At 43.3% G+C, this 26,431-nt stretch overlaps 1 protein-coding gene across 9 annotated transcripts in view; it reads right to left on the reverse strand.

Moving 5' to 3' along the window:
* LOC306833077 (mitogen-activated protein kinase kinase kinase kinase 4-like) overlaps window positions 1-19,590 on the reverse strand; it is a 78,586-nt gene extending 58,996 nt beyond the window's left edge. For 3 of the 9 annotated variants that reach the window (XM_079358144.1, XM_079358141.1, XM_079358142.1), the window contains exons 1-2: window positions 19,248-19,588; window positions 18,910-18,975 (exon numbers count right to left, since the gene is read on the reverse strand). In XM_079358144.1, coding sequence (XP_079214270.1) covers window positions 18,910-18,975; window positions 19,248-19,304 — 123 coding nt within the window. In that variant the 5' untranslated portion in view covers window positions 19,305-19,588. Of the gene's footprint in view, window positions 1-18,909; window positions 18,976-19,247 lie in introns of all 9 variants that reach the window. The other 6 variants (XM_079358145.1, XM_079358143.1, XM_079358146.1 and 3 more) reach the window with 4 other exon arrangements.
* Window positions 19,591-26,431: the final 6,841 nt, after the last annotated feature.

Below are 26,431 nucleotides of genomic sequence, written 5' to 3' on the forward strand. Positions count from 1 at the left end.
GCCACTCTCGTACTGTTGATGGTTAAATATCAGAGTTGCCTGCAGTAGCATCGTCCTGCCGTAATGAAGGCCAGAGTCTTGACAGGACCTGCAAGTAATCAGCAGCCACCGGACACACATCACATCCATCTGTCCTCCAGACAAATGGCCTTCCTGCTGCACTACATACGAGATGACTGCAGACTGACAAAGAATTATGGGAGAGAGGGAAAAAAAAAAAAGGAGGTCATGAAGACCGGGAAATGTCTTCTCTTTAATTAAAGGGACGGTAAGAAGTGGAGCGATTGTGAGCAAAGCGACGTGAAAGACGTGCTGCTCTGCATCGAGGTTAAACGACGGGGAACGAAAAGAGGGAGCAGACAAAAAAAACTTGTTTTCGACATTTAAAATCAATCACGTTGCTTCATTTAATGTGTGCATAAAGATCTCAAACCGGCATGTTTCACAGTGGGATCACTTGACGCTTTAGATACTCCAAGCTCTGGACAAAATCAGGTCGATGACAAAAACAGTGGCAGAGTTAAGTGACACGGTAAATGACTTATTAGTTAAGGTTTAATTCAACATAAACGCGGGCTGTTGTCGATGCTCTGGAAAGAAAAAATATAATGTTTTGAGCTCATGATTAAATTACACGATAATCTTTGCATGCACTTAAATGCAGATAAAATGACACAAACACCTACGTGTGAAAAAAAAAAAAAAAACATGATGTAATTGTGACTAACTTATTTCATCTTCGAATGACTCCAGAGCTCACGCGTCACAATCTGCAATCACCGAGTTCAAAGAGCGTAAATGAAAATCAAACGTAAGATTGAGGAGCGTTCTGCTCTGCTGCTGATAATCCCCGCAGCTTCTCATCTGACAACACAAACCCTCCGACTCTCCGACTCCAAAAAAGCTTCATACGATTTATTCAGGCAGCAGGAGGAGAGCTGGGATTAAAGCAGACTGACTGACGGCGTCTGCCTCTAAATCCTCCTCGGGTCTTCAGGTTTCCACTCAGGTGGGCTTGCACCGCGCTTGCATCATCCTCACTGCTGGCTCTTTTTTTTTGAAACTCCTCAAACGTGATGTCACTGATTTGGTCCGTGTGCTTCAGTCTGGAGCCGCATGGCGTGACAGCAGGGAGGCCGTTCTGTAACCATCATGTCCGACGGCAGAAGACCTCCCGTGCTAAAAAGGCTCGCCATGCACACAGTAGAGCCCAGAATCGCTGAGTCATCAGTCAAGAGGAAAGCAAAAACAAAAATGTAGTTCTGTACTAACTGAGAGTCTAGTGCTCATATTGATCCTCTCTAATGTGTCTCTACAGCCTGTATGAAAACGGTGACTCTCGTAGACTACATTTAAATGACAGGGATGTTAAACAGCTGCTGTTTGCACTCATACAGATGTTTTAACCACAGACCGTGTAAAAAAGGTTCCACCCTCCTTTCGCATGTCTCGGCCTCTCCTCGGCTCCTTTTGCAGGATTATTTTGTCTTTTTTTTTTTTGTACAGCTGAAGGAAGTGGAGATGCATGATCCATGTTTACAATCAACGATTAAAACCATCGCTCAGACGTAAAGGGGGGAAAGGATGGAACTCAGCCACGACGTGTTTACGGTGTGAACTTCCATCAAATTAATTCATCCCTTTTAACGTCTGCTTCTAAAAGTAGTTGACGTGTTGTTCTGACCCGAGCGTGAAACCCAAGGACCCCACGTTAACACACACACACACACACACACACACTGTAGGTAATACCATTAAAACCTATCGACCTGAAAGAGAAACAGCACAGCACCACTTATCCATTAGCGCCTTTACTTGGAGCATTAACCCTTTCCTGTCCGAGGACTGCAGAGCCAATCAGATGAGCAGCCATAGATAACCAATCCCAGCATGCATCACGGGTTACCATGGGATCCAAGAACGGGGGAGAATGGAGGTTGTACAGCAAATCACACGAAGAAGAAGAAGAAGAAGAAAAGAAGAAGAAGAAGTGGAGGATAAGGAGGAAGAAGAAGAAGAGGAAGAAGAAGAAGAAGAAATGGAGGATAAGGAGGAAGAGAGGAGAGATTACAGAGTGATTTCACTGCAGAGAAATGCCAGGATGATAAATTTGAGGCCCTTTACAGTGTGTGTGTGTGTGTGTGTGTGTGTGTGTGTGTGTGTGTGTGTGTGTGTGTGCGTGTGTGTGTTTGCCAAGAGTGTTTTATGACTAAGCAGATCTCCTGTTCATTCAAGTCTTTTATTTTGTCCTTCAAACTGTTGACAGAGTTCCAGACTTCCACAGATGCTTTCACTGCTTGTAAATGTGCACACAGAAAAAGCACACACACACACACCCTCCCCAACACGCACACACACACACACACACACACACACACACAACACAAACACAAACACACACACACACACACACACACACACACACACACACACACACACACACACACACACACACACACACACACACACACACACACACACACACCCTCCCCAACACACACACACACACACCCTCCCCAACACACACAACATTGTAGTCACGTCAAGACATGTACAGTTTATTTACAGAGCCAAATATCAAAAGTTTGTCTCAGAGGGATTTATCGCACACGCACACACACACACACACACACACACACACACACAGTAAGATGGTCATAAAAGAGATGTGTTGTTGGCATGTTCGTCTTCTTTCATGAGAACGTCACACTGCCAACTAGTGGCCCGGCATGTCAACAGCATTTTTAAGGGTTTTTGAGGTTACGTATGTGTGATGGACGTTTGTCAAAATGTTTTCGTCTCAAAGCAAAACTTTTTGGGGAATAACAGCCAAAAGAAGATCGTGTTTTCAGTGGAATCGTTTTCATATAAATCTGCTCAAACTTTATCAAAAATACTGGATACTTTGACTTGACCACTTTTGTAAGTTCGGCCGTATCAAAAGAACCAAAGCTTTTTCAAAAATCCACAGATCTTAGGTCATATTTTTTTAAAGAACATAAATACATTTGACTTGAAACCAAAGAGGTGCCGTGTGGTGATAAATAGAAAATCCATCAGAACAGCTTTAAGGGGGTCAAAGTTATTTCCAAAAGGGCAACGAGCTGCGCAGACTAGAAGACACACACACATTTCTTCAGAGATGATTTTCACCTGAAGGGTCACATTTCTCAATATTTACTCATTTTACAGCCTCACGCCATCTCTCCTGCCTCTCCGGCCTCTCTGGCAATATTCAAAACCAGATGTCAGAGTGCATAAGAATGAAAGGTTTCTCCGATAGTTTAGCTTTTTCTTCATACATTGGAAAAATACAAACAAACCATGTTTGTTTTTTGCCTGCTAAGCAACAAATGTAAACTAACGTTGGGTCCATTTGAAAAAAAAAAAGGACTCAAATATTTGCTACAAACTCAAATCTGGGTCAGTAGAGAGATGGAGTGTGTAAGTGGGACTGTGTACAGGTGTAGCAGTGAGTGTTACCCTCAGACATGTCCCGACTTGTCCCTGAGGTCTGCAGGTTGTCAGCGAGGTTTAACGGGACTGAAAAGAGTTAGTTATGGATCAGGTGTTTCCAAGAGGCCGAAGGCGACTCTTTGTACGGTTCAGTGAACATCCGAAGCCTCCTGCAGCCCTTTTGTTCTGCTTCTAAACGACACGAAGGGCTGCAGACACACAGGTGATGCACTGACGGGAAGAAGGAATAACGCTGCGTTTCACTCCGAGGATGGTTCGTGGCCCAACAGGAGTCTGAACATCGAGTTTAAAAAAGGATATTTCCAGTTTGTTTTGCATGAAGCAGCAGGTGATAATAAAGGGAACGGAAAGAATCAAACATGTTTGGGGATGTAGATGGACAGAGGAATCCAGCAGCATAGAAATTTGACAGATGCTAAAAAAAAAAAAAAAAGCGCTGAGGAAGTCCCAAACCTATCCTCAGCCATCACGCTATTCTTGATGGATTTATGTCGGCGTCTTGGAGCTCTTGATAGTTTGCTTTGAGCCCTTCAGCTCACAAAACGCCCATCAGTGGTCGTCTGGCATCTGAATGTGTTTGTACACAGATTGACAAAGACCTGGATGTTCTGAAAAGATAAAAATGTGTTATTCCTAAAATCGTAAACTCTCTGCCCGGCCCGCTGCGGCTCCGATAAAGTGTGATATTCTTATCGTATCATGAGTCGCTCACCCACTGATAATGTTTTATACTCAGCAACTCTAATGACAGAACGTCTCCTTTTCTAGCTGTGTCAGAGTTGTACTGCTTACCGCTAACACACCACTCAGTCTCCATGGCAACCTGGTGAGCAGCACACACTAAAAGGGGGGGGGGGGGGGGTCACAGAAGAAAAGCAGCAGTAGGCGGGCATCACTGGCAGATCTGACCCTGCTGTCAAACATGCTGGAGGCAAAGCAACAGGTCTCACTGAGCCAAACACCCACCACCAGAAGAATCCGGAAATCACCGCCGATACACCCGAGGAGAAGAGTGCGTGTGATCAGAAACAAGAGGCAGAGGAGGACGATAATGGCAAAATGTTCCAGCAATCTATTCTCATTCTACTGGATGATAAATGGAAACTAAATGGGAGTGTTTGGAATTTCTAATCAAGTTTGAAAAAGTAGAAAAATAACGATGTGATTTCTGATAACATCTCTTAGCAGAAGAATTCTTTCAAGGCTCGGTTTGACTCGTCTATGAGGTTCAGAGAGTCTGGACATAAATAATTATATAATTCTTCTTTTTCCACTTTATGTGCTCATTGGATTCACGGGACATGGAAACTAGCACACACAAGTTAAAAACAGAAGATATGAACCGTTTTAAGATAAATTGGTGAAATTAAAAATGGCAAAATTCAGCAAGACGGACCAGATCACAACTGCAGCGCTCCTGCTGTAGGGTCAAGTTTGTGATATGAAACATCATGCAGTCGAACCTTTTGGGCTTTTCAAAGGCAGGATTCTTCACTTGAAGCTAAGCTAAGCTAAGCTAGCAGCGTTAGCCTGTTTTAGCCAAAAGGATAAAAAGTCACGTTTGTCATCTTTTACTGGGATTCAGGCTTTTAGAGCAAATAAGGACATTTCCTAAAATAACTGACCATCCTTTGACAACTCAGTCCTGAGCGTCTCTGCGTCTCTCCGTCACTCCCCCCCCCCCCCCCCCCCCCCCCCCCCCGCTTGATTTGATTTCCTGTATCTGCCTGGAAACAAAAACACGCTCCGAGTCACGACCACATCGCCTGCTCACCCCCCCTAAAGGAGATCAAACCCAGAGTCTTTATTTGATCATGTTCAGGTTTTTATTTGATATTAACACACAGCATGTCTCCTGCTTATTTAAGACTTCAGAATCAAACTTTGAAACCACACTAAAGCAGCAACGTCTGATTAAATAAGCATCAACACAGCAGCTTCGTGTAACTCCAGATAGTACAGCAGGATTCATGTGACTGGAGTGAGTCTTGCTCCTGGTTTTTGCAGGGACAGCATCGACTTCTTTCAGTCTTTCCACTGACGGCAGTCTATATGTGTTTTCAAACTCTTCCACACTCATGGGAGTTTGCACAGAGTCTGCCCGGCTACAGGAGGAAGTGCTTTGATTAACTCTGGCCCAATCAGAAGCCTGGGTTGTGGTCAGCTGGCTGAGGCTCGTGGTGGCGGTCCAATCAGGCTGCAGGGTTCGTGGTCAGGTGACGGCTCAGACTGGCTCACAGTCGTGTTTTGAAGCAGATGAAAACAAAAGCTAATGAGGCTGTGAGTCGTCCCCGCCAGCTGCCCTCGCTGTGTGAACACGGCTGAAAGAAGCTACAGAGCAGCATGAGAGAGGGCCCGGTTTATTATCACTGCAGCTTAACAAGTGTGTGTGTGTGTAGGTGTGTGTGTGTGTGTGTGTGTGTGTGTGTGAAGTGGAGAGAAAAAGGCTTAAAAATACAAGCAAAGGTAGAATAGCTGAACTCCAGGCTGACCTCTCGGTTCGGGTTGTCACGATATCAGAAATCTTACACTCGAACATGATACGAGGAAAAACTCTGACTATTGATGCCTGTTCCAAAACCACAGCACAAAAACAGAAGTCTAAAGCTCCCCAGTTAATGGCATTTCTTCTATTTTATCACCATCAACTCGTGCAGGCATACTTGTGCACACACTGGACCACCACAGCTCTCGCTCTTTCTCAAAGCCTGTCGCCACTCCGTGAATGACTTCAGATTTGTCGTTTCTTAAAAAGCTTTGGTACTTTGGACACTGTCAAGAGATTGTGTCGTTTTAGATGTGTGTGATGGAGCGATGGCTCCCCAACCTTTATTCCTCGGAGCCTCCTTGTATCTAAGCTGAATCAGAATAAACAACCCATCGACTACACGATCATAACAACTACATTTTGGTGGTCGTTAAAGAATATTTCCGTACGTCTGGTTTGAACCTCAGGTAGAACCTGAACATGATGACATAGCAGCTGGCAGGCCTCCTTTTTAATTATCAACCCAACCCTGGCAAAGAACTATTTTAACTGCATGATTGTATATGAGACATAAACCTTGACGCATGTCCTATTTTTTTCCCCTCAAAATCCACCTAAATACAGATCTTACTGCCGGGAGAAATTTGGCAGCAATCTGAAAGCAGCTGCTGCTGTTTTTTTGGGTTTAAAGACACACATCTCCTGCAAAGAGAAGAAAGGTTTTCATATCAACGCTTTGATAGAAATCACAAACTTGTGCCTCGGTTCAGCAATCCGCTCTGCGAGACTTCTCTAAGCTTGTCTCAGGACAAACAGACCCCCTACTCCCCATATACACCCAGCCAATAGCAGCTTTGTTTGTCCTCTCCAGATGGCCACCCATACAGTAACTCCCCCAATACACACTTAACACAACACACACACATACACATACAAGAGTCCACCATGTTCACCCGTTTAAAACCACAGAAGCTCAGACAGGTCGACAACTGTCATTAAGAGTCTGGAGCAGACGCTGGCGTGTGTCTTGGGGGAGGGGCTTCTAATCAGCCTACAGGAGCGGCGACACTGGCTCGGACATTTATACACAGGTCTACTTCTTATTCAGTCACGCAAGTCCAGCAAATAGCCAGAGCCCTTCACTGACAAAACCAGATCAAAACGTCTCTTTTTCAAAATCAAATCTATGACGTGATCAAACTGTCATAAACTGATTGGATGTATTATCAGTAGTTTATTGCTTGGTCTTATCATTGTATGTATATCTATATGGCTGTGGTTGCTACAGGTCGCCGTGGTAACATGCTCTTTATTCACACAGAAGTACAGTATGTTGAACTATATTGGTTCATTAGCACCGTAAGTTACGTAGGTTTATTATGAGGACTTTAAATCAACAGATACAGGGCGCGTATGATCCATAATAAACAGCTAATAATCAATCAGGGTAGGTTGATATGTTCAATAAACATTTATAAACTCTAAAGACAGATGAGAATAAGTGGGTTTCTTTAAAACGTTGAAGCCAGTACACGTGCACACATAACAAACTAAGAACTCAGAGCATGCAGCGCCAAGGAGTCGGCCATTTTGGCTCTAAACAGAGAGGCTTTCACTGGGTTTTATCAGGCAGGACCAGGTCAGAGATAACAGAATGAAGGGGCTGTTGTACACCAGGCCAGCCACTGCTGTGGAAAATCAATAAGGGAGTGGTGGAGTCCTGGGATGAAAGAGAGAGAGAGGCATGAAACCCTCCTAGAAACCCCGGCCACGCATGACTGATGCTCCGACCTTGGAAATGTGATTGAGTGAGTAAGTGCTCTCATGACTGTTTAGCTGAGCTCAAACCCAGAGATGGAAGAAAATGAAAGACTCATTCATCCAGATACATGCAATCAAACTTGTCCCGGAATAACTCAGCACGGTTGCAGCTCACATATTTCCTGTTAAAAAGCAGTCCTGCACTCTTCATGTGTCCGTACTCACCAAATTCCAATAATTCCTACTTTATGTTTCTCTTCAACAGCTTTTAGTGGAAGATTGGATTTACTGATTGCCATCTGGTCTTAAGCACATCCAGATCACAAACAATGAGCCACATAAATAAAAAATAAAAACATCTGGAGGACTTTCCGCTTGTGTGTAAAATGCCACAAAAGGGGGAATATATGAGAGTTTACCCGAGATGTTGTTAGTTTAGAGTTTCCTCTTTAAACTGGATAATGTTCATTTTATTGGCATACACGAAGAAGACAAATATCGGCCCACGGTAGTGTATATGACATGGATTACAACAAGCATCATCACCCTGCAGAGAGTCGAGCCATGGTCATTTTCCGGTTGTGTTTAATAACTGCATTCGAGGGATCAATGATCGTAGATCTAAGTCAATATAACGCGATCAGATGTGGTTTAGCTCTCCGGCATCGATAAAGGTATCAGCCATAAAAGTCCCATATCAGTCGGGCTCTAATGCGGTCATAGGAATGGTAGTTAACGCCGGCACTACAAACAGGTAGACGCTCCACTGAAGCTCATCTGTTGTCTGCCGTCATTTGTAGCGTCACATCGTTAGCATTTGGCTCACAGTGCAGCTAGTCGTAGACTCTTTTACCGGCCTGGTAAAAACCCATTACTTTACATCATGTATTCAAACTGACTGAGTCGCTGCACTGATGTATTCCACGGTTTGAGGTCACAGTGACCGTGACCAAAATGGGCTTCCTCCAGCGTGACTCAGCTTTGCACGAATTTGACTAAATCCAAGCTTCAAACAGGCATTATTGAAGCTAATGATTTAACCTCTTGAATAACAGAACATGTCCCAAAGCTTGCCAGGTTTTTAAAAAAAAGAACACATCAATCACGTTTTATTTTGCTGGATTTACTATTTTCCTGAAACTGACTGAAGCCAATTCGCCATCTGGACTTCAGTTTTTGGTCGCTTGGACGTCGAACATTAAGAAGTTTTTGTTTCACAGCAGTTTTTGAAGAATGATCGATTGCACCACGCAGGACATATTAAGCAAACTGAAACTAAGAGAAAAACACGTCTCCATTGCCTTAAGTCGTTTAGAAACATTTAACCCTCGTCCCCTCACTTAGCTGTTATGTGAAGCTTCACTTGACATGAGCGTCTATCGGCGCGTCTGCTTGTGTGTGTGACTGCCGCAGAAAAGAAGTGCAAGCACAAAGGGAAGCCTGTTCGTAAGAGGAGACATAATCAATCTAATAAACTACAAATCGCCTTGACAACAGCTTCTTCACTATGAGAAACAACCCGAGGACCTCACCTTTTAAAATCACATTTCAGCCATTAAGCATTTAGACACCACCATGCATGGTGACGTCCAATTACCAGTGTTACTCCAGAGACGACAAGGATGAACACGCATTAACTCAGCGTAGGCCAAGAAGATGGATCTGCATTTGTTGGTGTTGACAGTGGGAGTCAAATCTAAATACGTGGCAGAGTCACGGAAGTAAACCAAACCAACATGAGTCCAAACATAAAATCAGCTTTAAAAAGAGGAAGAAGACAAACAAGGGGAAGAGGACGCAAAATAAGAAAGAAATAAATGAGGAAGAAGAAGTGATTCGATTACTGAGAGAGACTCGCTGGAAAATTCAAAATGTAAAGAAGATAAGAATAAAACTGTTTGATTGGCCTCCTCTACGGGGGGGAACAGGCATCATTTAAAGCACTAAATAAACACTATAGAGAAAAAGATATCTTTCATACTGTGTCTAGAATAGACAGGATCAGGATGATCAGTAATCATGTGTTTCAGTAGGCAGTGTGGTTTATTGGAGAAGATTGATGTGTCAGTGACGCTCACAGGAACATGTTTTTTTTATTCTTCTTACAGAACCAACAGCCATCTTTAACAGGTTTGTTTCCGATATGAAATCTAAATTATTTTATTCCTTAAACCTTGATTTAAAACCTAGAATGAAACACCCGACAGTTGGACGCAGTTAATACCCTCCATGTTTCTTCAGCATCACTGCCTCAGTGCTACAAAAACCGGCCATCTGTCTGCACCGCCTGGTTTCATCCCCCCCCCCACCACCCTTTCCCACATTATCAAAGACTGTAGCTGCATTTCATAACAATTACAGGAGCCAGCGGACACACAACCAAAATCATAAAAGGGCCTAATGTGATCATTATGATGAGATTTTGTAGCATCACTGATGCAGCAGTCTGGATTGATATTTTTGATTTTTGGAGCAGAAGCAGAGAGTCTGTTTAAGAGTGTCACAATGAGACCAGTGTTAACAGCATCAACAGTTTCACTGAAAAGAAATCTAAGATGTTTTCAGTAGACGCTCCACTAAGTCTAAACACCCCGAGGGTCAAATGAAGACTTTTAAAGATCCCACTGGAAACTGTGCAAAGCTAAAAGAGGGATGTCTCTTTCTTCTTCATTTTCTGCGGATGTAATACGGTCAAGAAGAAACGACAGACTGTGGTTTTTAAAAACTATCCAAATATTCATACATTTATTAACGTTTTTAAATGAGGTCAAAGTGAGGTCTTCAGGTGTTTCATTCAGTTCAACATTCGCCGTGTCACACCGCGATGTGTTCAGTCCTGTGACGTTTCCCCTTCAGTCTGAAAGCTGCAGAACCGTCTGTACCGTCTTCAGAGGGAACAGAGGCGTTACAGGTAGAGCGCAACCAGCGGGAGAGCGCAGTGCTGTGTGTGCGTGTGTGTGTGTGTGTGTGTGTGTGTAATGTGAAGACTGGGACACCAATATAACGATGTTGCAGAATCAAAATGAATGTACAAAGATGTGATGATAGCTGAGCTGAGCTACAGCACATGAGCGTAGATAAAAGGCCCGTTGAGAGGCGGGAACCTTTGAATTTTTAATTTTTTTAATGAAAGAATTAAACAGTGATGGGTTTTTTTTTTATCTTGGGTCAGTTTGATTTAACAAGTTATAAAACACTTATTCCCACAGTACGAGGTGTGATTAAAAGAGTCCATTTAAACCTCGTTGAATTGATGGACAAGTGGCCCAAGATGAAGAGTAGCTGCTGGATGATCTTAAATGCTTTTCCTTCTCCCTCCTCTTCCTCTCAGCGTGCGCCGTCCCATGCTGAGGGATTACAGCCAACATGGTGCCTTCCATCAGCCGCTCATCCTTCTCCTCCTCAGCCTTCAGAGACATGTGACCAGGGCTGAGGAAGAGGAGGAGGAGGAGAGACGCTCTCAAGTGACCGACCTTCCTCTGCTGCTCTTATTCCCCAAATCTTTCCCTCATTTCAAAGCCCCTTTCCTTTGACCTCTTAATCCCAACATCGCTCCTCTTCCTCATGTCGAGGGTTGCAGCCTGACCCTTACATTCCACACTGGGGATGGGTTTCAAGTCACCAGGCGAGGAGGAGGAATAACTTTTTCCATCTTCCTCCTCGCTCCTGGTCGGAGCCTGAGAGATTTGATGGAGGAGGGAAAAGAAACTGAGCGCTCTTCTTTTGTCCACAGAACACAAAACTGAAGTGTAATTATCTATTACAGAACCTCGTCTGTGTCGGCCTTCACACTCTGCTGCCAGCTCCATGATGAAACATCTATCCAGGAAGTGTGCTGTCAGAAGATCAATGTGGATAACAAAGTGATAATATCTCGATGAGGCGACAGAGCAGGTTAGAAAGGAAACAACGGTGTCAAGGTCCTTAAATAAATAAAACAAGGGCAGATAGTTATCAGCCTGGTTACTTTTTCCTGACTTCATCTTCAATAAATACATCTGACAAAAAAAGCAAAGGTTGTTCATGAACAGAAAGTATCAGACATTCTTTGCTTGGTTTCCTGTGTGTTGTTTGTTTGTCGTTTTGTATCACAGTTAAAATCTCGTCAGGTTTAGAAGTGTTGGGAGGGGAAACGTCCAGAAATGCAGAGACCAATATGATGGAACTGGAAATCAGGAAATCCTCCAAAAACTGCTGACTGGCTAAAATCATGATGTTCTTTACGACACAAGAAATCCGGGGCTAAACAAATGGAGAAGTTAAGTTAAGCTCCACTGTGACGTCCCATTCTTTAAGTTTGGTATTCTCTTTTCTACAAAATGAGCCAAATGGACAAATGGACATGATTACAGCCTGGTTCAAAAATTATTGTAGTTTTAATGGCACACTGCAGGAGGTGAAGCTTTTTGTTAACAGATCTGTTTTCATTACATTGAGGCCAACAGTTGCCAACATAACTGGGGGCCACGAGGCCTCAGCTCCAGCTCTTTGTCTCTTACTAGGTCGACTTATAGGAAGTTTTAAGACCAATGAGCTTCAAAAGTTGGCTTCAATGAGTCTGTGCGTCCATATTTGTATCATCTAATGTGGTTCAATGTTTTGACGACACCACAAACCGCCTTCAGACCGACTCTCAGAAAAATCAAACCGGAGCACGACGATCCATCTCCCTTTAGAGAGCTAAACGTTTCTTCTCGGTTCTTACGTCTGTCATGTTTTGAAATGGCATAAATGTGTCTGAAAACATGAAACCAAAATCCTGCAGCTGAAGTCTGAGCGTATCCACGGAGAGATCGCCGGCAGCAGCAGCAGCAGCGTCACTGCATCAGTCCGCACAGAGAGCATCAAAGAACATGACCCAGATAACCACGGAGCCTCTGACGCTGAACTGAAGCTAGTCAATGCTAACAGACTCGTTAGCGCGGCGATGAAGAACGTCACCTTCGTGTTAGATGAATCAGCTATTTAGAACGACTCTTTTTATGACACCAGTGTTTGTAACTCATACATCATGAAGGTATAATCTTTCCTTCTGTATATCTACACATGCTAGCAGATCGCCTGCTCCCTCACGTCTATGTCTAACTGAAGCTCTTTCACACATACACTCAGTATCTGGATAAGTGCAGGAGGACCGCTCTGGATATTCTCCTGACCTGGATGTTCACATTTGCACCTCAAAGCGGGAGACTGTCCATTTAAGACGAGAGGGTGGGGGGGGGGGGGGGCAAGGGGGTCTCCTGAGGCCAGACCTGGAAAAAAAAAGTTGCCTGAAAGTGAAGGGCGAAGCAACAGAGTCCGCTGTACGCAATATTATGAGATTATTTGCCTTTATGTTAATGCTACGTGTAGTTTAATGGTAGGACAGCAACAGCTCCTGCGGCTACTTGAAAGCCCTTTTTAAAGGGCTTGTGGGGGCGTAACGCCCTGAGTTAGGATGAAACATACAGTCTACTTGGTGCAACGGACCTCTGGTGTTTGCTGGGGAACCGTTCTGCATTTGTTCCACCGTATTGAAAACAAAGATACGTTTCATGAAACACACAGAGGCCAAAACTTCTGCGTCGCAAAAAAATTAGTTCCTGCTGCTATCAGCGTCACAGCTTCCACTTCTTCTGTCCGGAAAGGTCAGAGCAGATAACGGCAGCTCTGACTGCAGAGGAAAGTTCCCAGGGTACGAACAGTTTTACTGCTGCTGCTGCCGCTGTTGGGTTTTTTTGTTTTTTTGTTTTTTTGGTCGTGGCCGTACTTCACTTCCTGTTCTGTGAAAGGTCACAGCAGACACGACTTACATTCCAGTCTGAATAGCCGGAAGGTCGCCGAGCCAGCTTTGCATGAGTCTATTCCTTCTGACAGCTTTGTAGTTCCAACACTTTACAGAGCAGAGGTCGCCTCTATAAATAGACCCCCGGAGAAGTGCGACACAATGGAGGTTAAACACGCGCAGATCGATGTGACTTTTGATACCTTTCAATAAACGCCGCCCCGTGTCACTGTTGTTCCACCTCTTTAACGCAGCTGCTCATGTAAAGATGGAGGATGCTAACGCTAAAAGTATTGCTAAGAAGATGGCGGTGCACAGGTGCAGCAGATCATTGCTCTCTATCAATACTGATTCCCCTCTTTAATAATGAGATCATGAACGTATTCATCCTGTGTTTGTGTCGTTTGCACCAACAAGAATCGCTGATTATTCTGATTCTGATTGATGGTCGATATTTTGAAAACGAATGTTTTCTGAGTGTAAGTTATGGTTTTTCCTGCAAAGGACAATGGAAATGAAAATTTGGAAACACCAGGCTGTGGAGTTAGGGGGGAAAGAATCAATATCGAATGTCATAATTTATGTATAAACTTCGTAACATATTGAAGCGTCCTTGTGGGTGTTTCTTCAGATTCAGACGAACATGAAGAGGAACGCTCTCACAGCACTCGGACGTGCACGTTTCCGACACACGGGCTCTGGATCCTCTTTAAGTCCTGACAGGCCGCGCCCAGCTTCACTTCATCAGCAGGACGTTTCTGAAGCCATGATGACCGGGAGGAAGTGAAACTGCTTTGAAGCGCTGTTCGGTCAGTTTTATCGGCATATGATCATCATTTCACTTCCTGTTTGGAGAATATTTCATCAATATCAGTGACGTACTGAAAGCTGGAATACAATCGAGGGGGAGCGTCTTTTTATTCCTGTCTGTGGACGATGCAAGCTGCTACTGCTGCATGGCTGCAAATCTAAAAATCTGTATCATACCACAACTCCTCCTGTTTCTCCTCATTGGCTCCCTGTGGAATCAACAACAACAACAACAACAACAACAACAACAACAAACACCTGTGTGAGCAGCAGCTTTAAAAGCTTTCAAACTCGTACAGCATCCACATGCCAGACGATCATCTTCTAGTTTGATTCAGCGTTAGCTTCAAAATGAAAAAACAAAGAGACAGCAACATTTTTATCTTTGCTATGAAGAGGATGTGCACTTTAAAAGAGAACATGAAGCCTCGTTTCCGTCTACAGCGAATCATATCCAAGCCTGGAGTTTCCCTGGTAAAAAGGAAACAGCTCTGAAATGACAGGTTACCAGACTGAGATTACAACACAGTGACCTGCTGCAGATTCCACCTGTTTGATGTGACGCAGGGTTCAATTACTTTCTCAGATCATGTGAAGTGGAATCTGATCTTTTTCCACTTTTTTTTTATTTTTTATTTTTTTTATTTACAGTTTTGTTCATTTGAAGACAAATGAACAAAACTGTTTTTTTTAAATAGAGTGCTTTTATAATAAATAAATAAAAAAACAGCAGCTACTTTGGAGCGTTTTAGCTTCCAAAATGTGAATTTATATATTTCCATTTTCCTTTAACTGTTCACCAGAGAAATCCTGACAAGTGACAAGCTGTGGCAAGCTTTAAGCAAAGACTTATGGTGTCTTTTACACAGTTCATGGTATGGATGCTAAACATGTAATCTAAAACTAGTCATCTGACTCCAATAATTACTAGAAGGGTTCTTGCAAAGTCTCAATCTGATATTTTTTCATTTGAAAGTTTAAACCTCCACACTTTTTATCTCAACAAAACTTTAATCTACATTTCACATAAGAAGGCACCCAGTGGCTCAGTCAGCAGGATTTACTCAGTGTCACATGTTGTCGTTCTCCAGAAAACTGCTGAGACTTGAAATGTGGAAACATGAAAGAGCAACAGGAACATGGCTGTGGTTTTTCTAATCTGACCATCACAGCGAAGCCACAGACGTCTCCTCCCAGCACTGATGACTTCCGTCGTTTCACTTCTTCCTCACAAACATCCCCCCCCCCCCCGCTCGTGTTCACAGAGAGCGGTAACAAAGTCCAGAGTCTGAAGGACCATAACTTTGATTTGTTTGCTCATCTTTAACGTTTTATAGACTTTATAGGCAGCTTTTCTCCGTGGGGTTGGAAACCATTACAGCTGGGGTCGGAAGGAGAGAAGCTCTGGGAGACGAAAACTCAGCAAGTCATAAATGGGTTAAACCATTTCCTCAGAGAGAGGGGGGGGGGGATTCCCAGCCTCACATGCCGAGTGTGGTCTGACCCCAGGGGGTTTCGAAACTCATCCCGCCTCCTTCTTCAGCGCCGACTGAATTTTTTCCTTCACCTCCCACAGTTCAATATAACTCGGACCTCCGACCTCTGACCTTTTAACTCCTGGTTCCTACTAATGAGGCTCACTTCATTTTCTTCTTGAAATGATGTTTTCCTGTCACGTTTTCTGATGATGATGATGAATCCATTGGTTGACACTTGGGTTATGTGTATGATGCGTTTTATTGGGTCTATTTGTGGCTTCTTGTTAACCTCACAGAGCCGCCTCATGGTGGGCTTAACACTAATTAAAAAAAGGGCTTGTCACAACACCACAGTCATCATCTTTGAAATGAGACTCGTAACATTCAAACAGTATCCATCCCTGTTTCCAGATCAAATCACCAGTGTAAGATACTGACACACACACACACGCGCGCGCCCGCACACGCGCGCACACACACACACACACGCACACACCCCTCCCCTCTTTTTATTTTTCCATCCTAACAGCTGTTGTCAGCGCACACAGCTGCAACAAGAAAAACTCTGCAGCTATTTGCCAGCCTGGGAAGCCCAACCAATCGCCAAGTGTTGAGGATCAAGAGCACATGTGCACAAACACACACACACACACACACACATGCGCACATGCACACGCAGTGCAGACAAAAACAGAGCTCAATTCATCCTCACATGCCTCACGTGGTTATGATTCATCGAATCCTGAGGAACTAAACTCAAAATGTCAAGGTTAATTTGTGTCCCGGCGCATCTGAGTGTTTCCACAACCACTTGTCCCCGGCTTTAATGAAACGTTTACAGCAGCCGCCATTCTCCCCGGAGCCACAAAAAGACACGAATAAAACTGAACATAAACAAAGCCAAGCAAATCAAGACGCAAGATGTTGAAGGGGGTATTGTTTTTCCTCCGAGGACTAACACGCCCATTCAGCCGCCGCTGAGCTTAATTACACGGAGACGGTTCATTGTTCGCTCTGCGAGGTAACAGAGGAGCCAAAGTGAGCGAACGCTCGGCTCGCTTCAGTCCATCCTCGTCCTCCACAGCCATCATCTCTGATTCAAAGTGACACCGGTCTAAGCAGAGGAACGGTCGCGTTCTACCGGCGCCTCCGATAATCCTCACAGGAAACACTGGAGGGGCGGCGGGGCCCTCGAATGTCCCCGCGGTCACGGACGCCACGCTGTACACGAGTTAAATAACCGTGCCGCGGCCCGCCAACGAAAGAAACACAAACATCTGCAGTTCCTGCTCAAACTCCTGGGAACGCTTCAGCAGAAGTTCTCGGATTATCCACTGACAGGAAGGAATTCTGAATGTGATGCATGCAGGTGTGTAACTTCACCTGCAGCTGTGCTTTCACACATTAAAGGCCCAACACGATTCCTCACATATACTTGATGATTTCCTGGAGCCACTTTGACTTTTGTTTATGAGCTTGGGTCTGAACACTGCAGAGCAAACGGAGAACACAGCTCAGAATATACTCTGTGCAGAAGGTCTGGACTTCTGCGTGGACACGAGTGGACTCACGCAGCCCAAAACGATGACTGTGAGACCGCACATGTGCGATGCATTAGAGTAGAGAGAGTGGAGGAAGGATGATCAGAACCACATCCACTGTCTGCGTCCATGTTTGGACGTGGGGCTTTAAAGCTATCATCACATCATCGGGGCTTTAAAAGGGCCACGGAAGTATTCAGGAATGATTTCAGCGTGTGTTGAAATGCAACGCGGGGGTCTGCAGAGCGCTTCATGTGTGCTCGTCGTGTCAAATCATTGGAACATGTGTAGTGAGCTCATAGACTGTAGACGTGAATATGGACAAGATTTCCGCTCGTCAGCTTTCAACACCGTTCACTTTTATTGAAGTTGACTCGTTATGGTTGGAAAAAGACAATTTAGCAGCTAGCATCAACATCAACGCAATAAATCCAACTGGTAATCTTACTCTGCAGATCTCAGGGAGGGACAGGTAGATTAAAACTTATTTAGACACTTTAATCTGTTGGGTTTTTTAAAATCTCACATGACCAAGTGCATCCTTGAAAAAGTAGTGTACGCTTGAAATACTAAATATTTAAACACTTGCAGGAGGCAACAGCGATGGAAAAGAGCAGCTTCATTGAGAAAAATTTGCAAAACAAAACTATGTTTACTGAATTTGAAATTGGATTTTTTTCCCCCCCAAACAAGTGGGAAATATCTGACCTCATCGCTGCAATGCATTTAAATCAAGTGTTTGGCCGTTAAGACAACATTTATTTTGTGGGTACCAAGTTTGAAACTCAGTTTTCTATTAATCTGACACCAACTGAATGCAGGATAGCATCCACACTGACAGCACAGTAGACCATTCAATTGCTCATCTTTGCTCTGCTCCTATTTCTAGCAGGCAACAGCAGGAAGATGTCGCTGCACATCCATGATGGAAGCAACGGAGGTGGAAATCTGGGCTGCACAAGCACCAGGTCTCCATCAGATGATGTTTCCTCTGTGCCTGTGTGTGCATGTGTCTGGAGAGACGGGATGCACAGGCCTATATCCATTAATGCAGCACGGAGCCACTCCAGCATCGGGCCTGCTGGGCAATGGTGTGCACAAATGCGCAATGAAACACCGCCCACCCAAATGGCGCACAAGTCGGTCAGCGTGGAAAAGGCTGTCATGATGCACGGATGGGGTTGGCCCTGATATCAGTGTAATGCAAAGCTTGCAGTATGCAGGGAAATATCTGACAGCAAGGGGTGTGGATGAGGATGAGGGAGGTGGGACGTCTTAGGGACCAAAATAGGAGCAGCTACTCGCAGGGATGTTTGCATCGCTAAAATAAAAAATAATGACTGGATGTGAAGCGATGAGAGGCCAACACGCTATCTGAGAGATAATCCAGTCCAGACCGCAGCGGTCCCAAGTGAAGCAGGGGAGGGGACATGTTCCTGCGACCGTGAGACGGGAAGAAATACATAAATGCATGTTTGGACTCCAGTTTCCGCCCGTTTGTTCTCTCGGATGAGGCTTTAAACCACACACACACACGCGCGCGCGCACACACACACAAATATACACACATGAATGAAGGCTTAAACCAACCTTATAGACTTGTCCATAGGTGCCATTTCCCACCACTTCCACCAACTCGAATATCCCAGCTGGATCCTGTATTTTAAACGCAACAAAACAAACACACGTTAAAAAAAATGGATTAATTGATTTCCTATAGTATTTTCAGCCGGGTTCGTTCGATGAGAGAGCCGGGTGCGCCCGTTTCGCTGGCCTCACCATGCCAGCGAATATACAGTATTAGACAAAGAAAAGCCACCTTAGGGCTGTGTCAACAACAGAGCACTTTATCACTTTATTGTGGATTAATTTCTGAATATGAAAAGTGTAAAATGCATTCAGAAAATCTCTATTCCTCTCGCTCTTACCCTCAGGGATGCCAGGTCTATATCCACCAGACTTTTGGCCGGTGATTCGTTCGCCATTTTCGTAAAAACGGTGATAAATAAGCGGAAAAACGTCGGGTTTTTTAGTCTCCTTCAGCGGGACGGTGTGTGTCTCATCCTCGGGTGGATTTTTTTTTTTATCCCGATTGTGATTTTTCTGTCCAAGGCGCGTTTTTCCCTCTTTGTAATCCCAGGCAGAAGCTCCGCCGCTGCTACATACCGACCGACTGTCGGAGCTCTCTCTCTCGCTCGCTCGCTCGCTCGCTCTACTCTCTCTCTCTCTCTCTCTCTCTCTCTCTCTCTCCCTCTCTCTCTCCCTCTCTCTCTCTCTCCCTCTCTCTCTCTGTTTGTGGGTATGTCTCTCTACCCCTATTCTCCGCCCTCTCTCGTGTAGACTGTCCGCATGTCTCTTTTACTCCCACTTCAGGTCTCCGCCCCTCTCTGCCTCTCAAACAGAGACAGCATAACATTTTGGGGAACCCTAAAAAAAAAGGTGTGTTACCTAAACCTCATTGCCTACTGCAAATATTATCATTAAATACAAACTTAATTGATGTCTTGCTATTGGGATTCAATACAAATGACCTGCATCTCCTTGGAAAAAAATGTACAAACAGCCTACATAACAGGAGGTTTTATCCCATTTTAAGACTTGGACATCCAGAAACACATTGTGAAGGGGGGATGTATCTTAACATTTGCAATTTTTAACCTAGCTAATAAATCCCAGTGTGGAACTAACTCTTGAAATTGGTCTGGTTGCTGAAGTGTTTCCTGATCAGTGTGTGAAAGTGTAAGACCTGCTCATGTCTATTTTCCATTTAGTGAAAAACACAGTGTTAGCGACTGTAGCTCACCAAACATCTTCTCTCGCTCTGGGTGTTAGTTAATATCTAACACAGCATATTTGCTCACCAGTACTAGCTTTTGATTTTTTCATAGCCTGCTTTGACTTGTGCGACCATGTGAAGAATTGTACATCATAATTCACTAATTGTTGTTATAATTACTTTGCACTGTGGAGTAAACAAGGTTACGACCTTCTTATAAAGTAAATCAAATTGTTAAGTGTATTTGAGTTATTATCTCGTCCTCCTCTTCCTCTCCCTTGGTTTTTTTTTTTGGGTTGCCTCTCCTCATCCATCTCTCTGTCAGACAGGAACAAAACAATTAGAGCATGTGAAATGGAAACAGTGATAAATATTTTAGCATAGCTGTCACTGCTCCGCTGTTGAGTAGGAGAAGATGCCAAGACAGGATGCTTCATTATATCCAGCTGCCATCGCGCCGTCCTGTCAGCTGCACTCACTGATTCTGCTGGAAGTGAACATAAGTACATTTAATAAAGAACTGTAGTTTCACTATATCAGCCCAGAAACAATTGTTATTGTTTCTGATTTTTGGGGCATGGCTGATGCAAGTTGTAGCTTTTTGTCAGAAGGCTTTGAAAAGTGTATTTTGGGGCATTTTGGGTCACCATGTTTATCTGGTGTGTTAGCATGCTACAATGCTAATTAGCTCTGAACACAAAGACGCAGACCTGCGGCTCGTAAAGACCTCTTTAGTTTGGTGTGTACTCGACTGGAAACCAAAGTATTAATCAAAAGACTTTATTTGGTATTTGTGCTGGATTAAAAGTCGGCGACTCAATTTTATGAATTAATTCAGATGGGGACACGAAAACACTCCTTTTTAAGCAAAGTAATCAAAAAGAGGATTTGATGTATTTCAATCAGGACTAAAAAATGGACGTTCATTTCTTCGAGCAGGTATCTGCAGGATTTGTAACGCTTTTAATGACGCACTTACTTCCGACCCACTTCACTTATCTATCATTTTCAACAATCCGTTTGAATCCTCAGAATCAATTCTATTCATTTATTCAGATACACCATCTGATTCTCTCTCCACCCTCTCACTCTCAAACTTCTGCTGTAGCTTCTGTGTTTTATATTTCCTTTTTGATGGGGCGTGCATGTGAACGTTCCTTCCGTACACAGCTTTACTCGTGCTGGTTTATTATACAGGTTATCCAGATGTTAGAGCTTATTCCACTGCGTCGCTCACTTTAATTTTGCTCTCCGCAAATGCCAAATAATGAACATCTGTTGGCAGACTTGGCCTACATGGAACACAAACCACAGAGTCATTATACTGGGTTGGAGCAGGACATTTACATGCCCTGATTCTCACTTTAATATGACATACAGTATGCATAGAAGCTAATATCTATAAGATTCAGCAGTCAACTTCTTTATTCTTTATTTCTACATTACTCTGAGAAGATTGTGCATATCCTCAATGAGAAACAGGAATGATAAAATGAAGACACAGGACGACTTTACCTCGACGCTCTCGTACTCGAACGTTTAAATCTTCCAGGCACAAACTGCTGTGTTTTGTAATGTTGGAACAAAATCAGTGCAGCGCTCTGAATCGTGCGCTTTGCTCTGTTCTCTGGAGTGAGTCTCTCCTTTGAAGGTGATGGAGGGGGACGACCCGCAGACATCAAAGTATTGCCCACTGGGTGTGCCCTGCTTTCATGTGTTATCTATAGAAGGGATATTTGAGGATTTCAAGCTGTTTGGACATCTCAATTACTGACTTTTTTTTTTTCTAGACCTGCAGTGCACTTTAATTTTAGACTTGTTTTATATCTCCTGCAGTTTTTCATCATACAGGCCAATCTGTTGTTTTAAAAGTCAAATGTGTGAGAGTTAAGACACTTATGAGAGATGTCATGTCATATGGTATTAACATGTTTTCTCTAAAGCTTCTTTAATTAATAATTGTATTGATCGCATTCAATGTTTAATGAAATACCTGATTCAAATGGATGTCTTTTAAAGTATCATTAGCCTGAATCTATGTGACAAACTAACATCTAGTGAAATGGATTTGAGCTTGTGTAGCTCTTCTCTAGTCTTCTGACTACTCAAGGTGCTGTTACACCACAGGTCACATTCACACACTGATTGCAGAGGCTGCCATGTACTGAGACCATCAGAAGTAATTATCTGATTCAAACGCCACCGCCACCCAGGGACACGTCGGACATGAAGCTCCAGCAGCTGGGGATGGAACCCCCGGCCTTCCAGTAGAGAGACGACCGACTCGACCAACTGAGCCACAGCCTCCAACCTCTGCAGACGTTTAACATACTTACAGGAGCGATATGTAACTTTGACATGTAGTGTTTAAAAGCGATTCTGTAGTCTGCAGTCCAAATATAAAACATTAGAGAGAGCAGTCTCACCTCTTACCCTCGACAGAGACAAATCTGCAGCTCAGGAGCTGGAGGAGCCCAACATGGAGCTTGAAGCAAAGATAATATTAAAGCACATTTATCGAGTTGACAAATAAGTGTCAAAGTGAAAGCCAATATTGCTTCATATCGGAAGGATGTTCGAATAGGAAATTGTCTGCTCGCATATCTGAGTTTACAGCCGAGTTCCTCTTTTAGAGATTGTGGTTTGAAGATGGCTAATGCCGTCTATCTATGCGTGTACAAGGTTTCAGGTGTAGCTGTGTTTTTTTTTCCAGTGGCTATGTCACAATGTATTATAAATGCACTTTATATAAGGAGAGAAGAGCCTCCTTTCTGTGTCCACTCAGACAATGTTACATGATTAATGGTAATAAAGAAACGTTGTAGAGGATGCTGTGTGTAACCTCTGGGTGGTGCAAACATCTATAACAATGAAAGCTACGAACCTGTCATTATTAACCGCACTGCTCAATCTCTGCTGCACTCTGACACTCTCACACACCCTCAGCCTGCACCCGCACCTTAAAGGTGGACAATGCTTGCAGGTTCGGCTTTGTCAAGTGTCAGGGCTGATACAGAATGTGTCTGCATTCACCAAGCAGGCCAGACGATCAACGGTTGTAGCAGGCTGGTCCAATTAGGTATTAGGATGTGTGTGTGTGTGTGTGTGTGTGTGTGTGTGTGTGTGTGCGAGTGAGCATGTGTGTATGTTTGAGAACTTTCCTAAATTTATGTCTGCTTGCATCTGTTATGCTTAATAAATTATATTCACAAAACACGAAGGCATGTTAGGGTCCAGAAGAAGCACCTCAAATATCCAAATCAAAGTATTCACATAATATCTAGTATGTAGAAAGTGTGTGTGTGTGTGTGTGTGTGTGTGTGTGTGTGTGTGTGTGTGTGTGTGTGTGTGTGTGTGTGTCTGAACAAACACTGTTTGATTTGTAATGACTTCCTCTTCCATGGGAGTTTTTCTTCAATAAATCAAAAGGTGAGTAAGCGCTTCATTCTCTGGAACATCAGGTGTGTCACCACAGATTACATGAGTTTAAATCCAGGATTTACCGTTTAACCAGTTTCATCTTAGTAGTGTTTGCCCTAATGCCCTTGAGCAAAACCACACTATTGTTTTCACCCAGTTTGCCATGCGTGAGGGCGTTTTTACTCTGAGAGTGAATGAGAGTAGGGCAGAGCTCCAATAACTGGCTCACAAATTGCAGGTGCTTTTCTTAAAGAGACAGTACAGTTTGAAACATTTTGAACATTAATAAAGGAGATATCAAACATGTCACTAAATATATCATAGAGCAACGACTCCCTCTAGATTTGCTGTTCAAGACTCTGTTTACTCTGATGGGTTGGCACTTTCCTTTAGCTTATTCATGTGTCACTCAGAGGCTCATAGTTCAAATAATGTCTTTATAGGCACACACTATATGGACGCTGATCTGACTGACAGACTGGCTTGTTGTAGCTGTTTGTCAGGAGGCTTAATGCCCACCTCAGCTCCAGCTATCTGCCTTTTACTGGGCTGACCAAAAGATAGTGTAAGGCAAAATATTCCATTATGGCGACCACCATCAAGCTGCTTCAAAAGTCTCTCTTTAGAATTCAACGGGTGATGTCACTACGTCCATATATTTATACTGTCTATGATATTAATCCTTCAAATGACACAGACATTGAAATGTGTTCAAGTTAAAAACCAATCCGATTGCTTGTCTCTGGTGAAGAGATCATTTAAAGCGATGAAGAACCTCAACCAGCAGTTAGAGAAAACAATCAAACCATCAAATGTTTCCATGTGCAACCTAAAATAATGAGTCTTCTTTCCACTCAGAAACAGAACCGGTCTCCAGGCGATATGTAAATCTTTACACAGTCTCTCCATACAGAGGTTGTTTTTCTATCTGCTTCCAAAAGAGTCGAAACTCCGGCATTTTCCACCTAATTTAAAATAAGGTTCAGTCTGAATGTGAGATTCAGTGACAGAGGGGGGGAAAAAAAAGTCTCAAACTTTTAATTGTCTCTTTCTGCATATTCTGGCACTCAAAGCGTTGTTTCTTGGTTGCTAAATAAAGGAAGGATGCTTCAGTGTTGTTCTGCTTGTTTGCGTTGTTGTTGTTGTGTTTGTGGATGATGTTCAGAGCTCGGCTTATGTTCCTTATATAGCTTCAAAGTCATACATGGATGTGTTGATGGTGTTACTCCTGTGTATCTTTTCTCCCAAGAAAATTAAAACAGGTCATCTTAGAATTGGATTTGAAGCAGCTTTGTGCTATCTGGGATGTCTGCTTCTATGTTTATGTCTGTCTCTTCTCTCCTCTCACTGAGGAGCCCTTGTATGAACTCAGTGCCCTCACGATTCATGGAAAAATGCCATTTCGCTGGCAAACACTGCCCCCTTGTGGTCTGCGTGCGCTACTACGTCTCTAACAGCCAAGCAGCGAGATAGTTTTGTAAGACGAAATCTACCAATTTCACTTTGCCTAGCAACAGTCACACAAGTGCAGACTATATAAAACATCCTCAGCCTGAGAGGAGAAGAAAACAGGGAGATTCTTATTGTGTTGAACACAGACACAAGACAAGCCAGCGTCAAACATTTTTAGCAGTGTGAAACAAGTTTAACTTTCGAAGTGTGCTGTTCGTTTGTTGGTGTATTCCAGTGGTGTCCAAAGTTTTTTTCTTGCGGGCCAAAATTGTCGCGTTAGAATCGCTCACGGGCCACAGGGTTTTTTTTTTTTTTTTTTTAAATATTGGAAGGAACTTTTTGTATTTTGACCTCTTCAAAAATAATGTAAATACACAATAACTAATTGCAGTGGGAAACTGTTGTGTTCTATTTTTTTGGAAAGAATTGTCAGGCTTTTATAGGTCTCCCTCGCTAACATGAAAAAGAAAAAAAGAACGAAATAAGCCATCTGATGAGGCCTGGGACCAAAATCTTCTGATTCTTCGATTTGAAGTCAAGGGCCACAAAAAATTCACTCAAGGGCCACAAATGGCCCCCGGGCCGCACTTTGGACACCCCTGCTCTAGGTTTTCTGTTTCAGTAGGAGAGGTCACTCAAAAAAGAATGGTCACTCAAAAGAAGTAACTTTGGTTTTAAGACAGTTACCATGGTAACTAAATCTGTGAACCTTACCTGTTTGGGAGCAGGGGTGTTTTTGTATTTATTTTTCATTTACTTTATTTTCTATTTTTTTTCCCTTTTTTTCTCCCCCTTTCTCATTTTGTTTTGTTTTGTTGTTATTGATTGTGTATGTATGTATATGTGTTTATCTGTATACATGTGCATATTGTGCATATTGGTATGTGCTGCATGTTCATGTGTTGACCCATCAGACGCATACCGAGGTTCTATGCGGGGTGGGGTGGAAGAGGAAACGAAGGAAACAGATGATTTAATGTTTTTTTTCTGTGATTTACAATTTTATGCCTCCATGGTTCATATAAAAATAAAAACATTTAATCACAAAAAAAACTAAAAAAAAAACTACTGTATGTGTCAAATTGAACCCGACATACAGCATTATTACATATGATCATGGATATATGTTTTCATGGCAGATTTTTTCTTCAGATCTTTTCTCCATGTTTCCAATTCATTGATCTGTAAAAACTGACCTGAGGGCCACATTGAGGGTTGATGGGGGTCGTGTGTGGCCCACCTCTGGTCAAAGGGGTCGATGTAGTATTGTTAAAGGACAGATAAGACTAAAATGACAGAAGAAGATTCCTTAAAAAGATACCTCATTAAGGTTAGAAACTTCCCTGGTTTTCGAGCCAATCCTTGATATCTGTTTGTCCGAGAGCTTCCTGATTGATCCTGATAGGAGAATATGTTTGTCTCAAAGATCACGCCATGCGAGGCTCAGTACACAGGCTGGTACAA

The sequence above is a fragment of the Symphodus melops genome (assembly GCF_947650265.1).
Source record: "Symphodus melops genome assembly, chromosome: 12".
In the NCBI taxonomy this organism is placed as follows: Eukaryota; Metazoa; Chordata; class Actinopteri; order Labriformes; family Labridae; genus Symphodus; species Symphodus melops.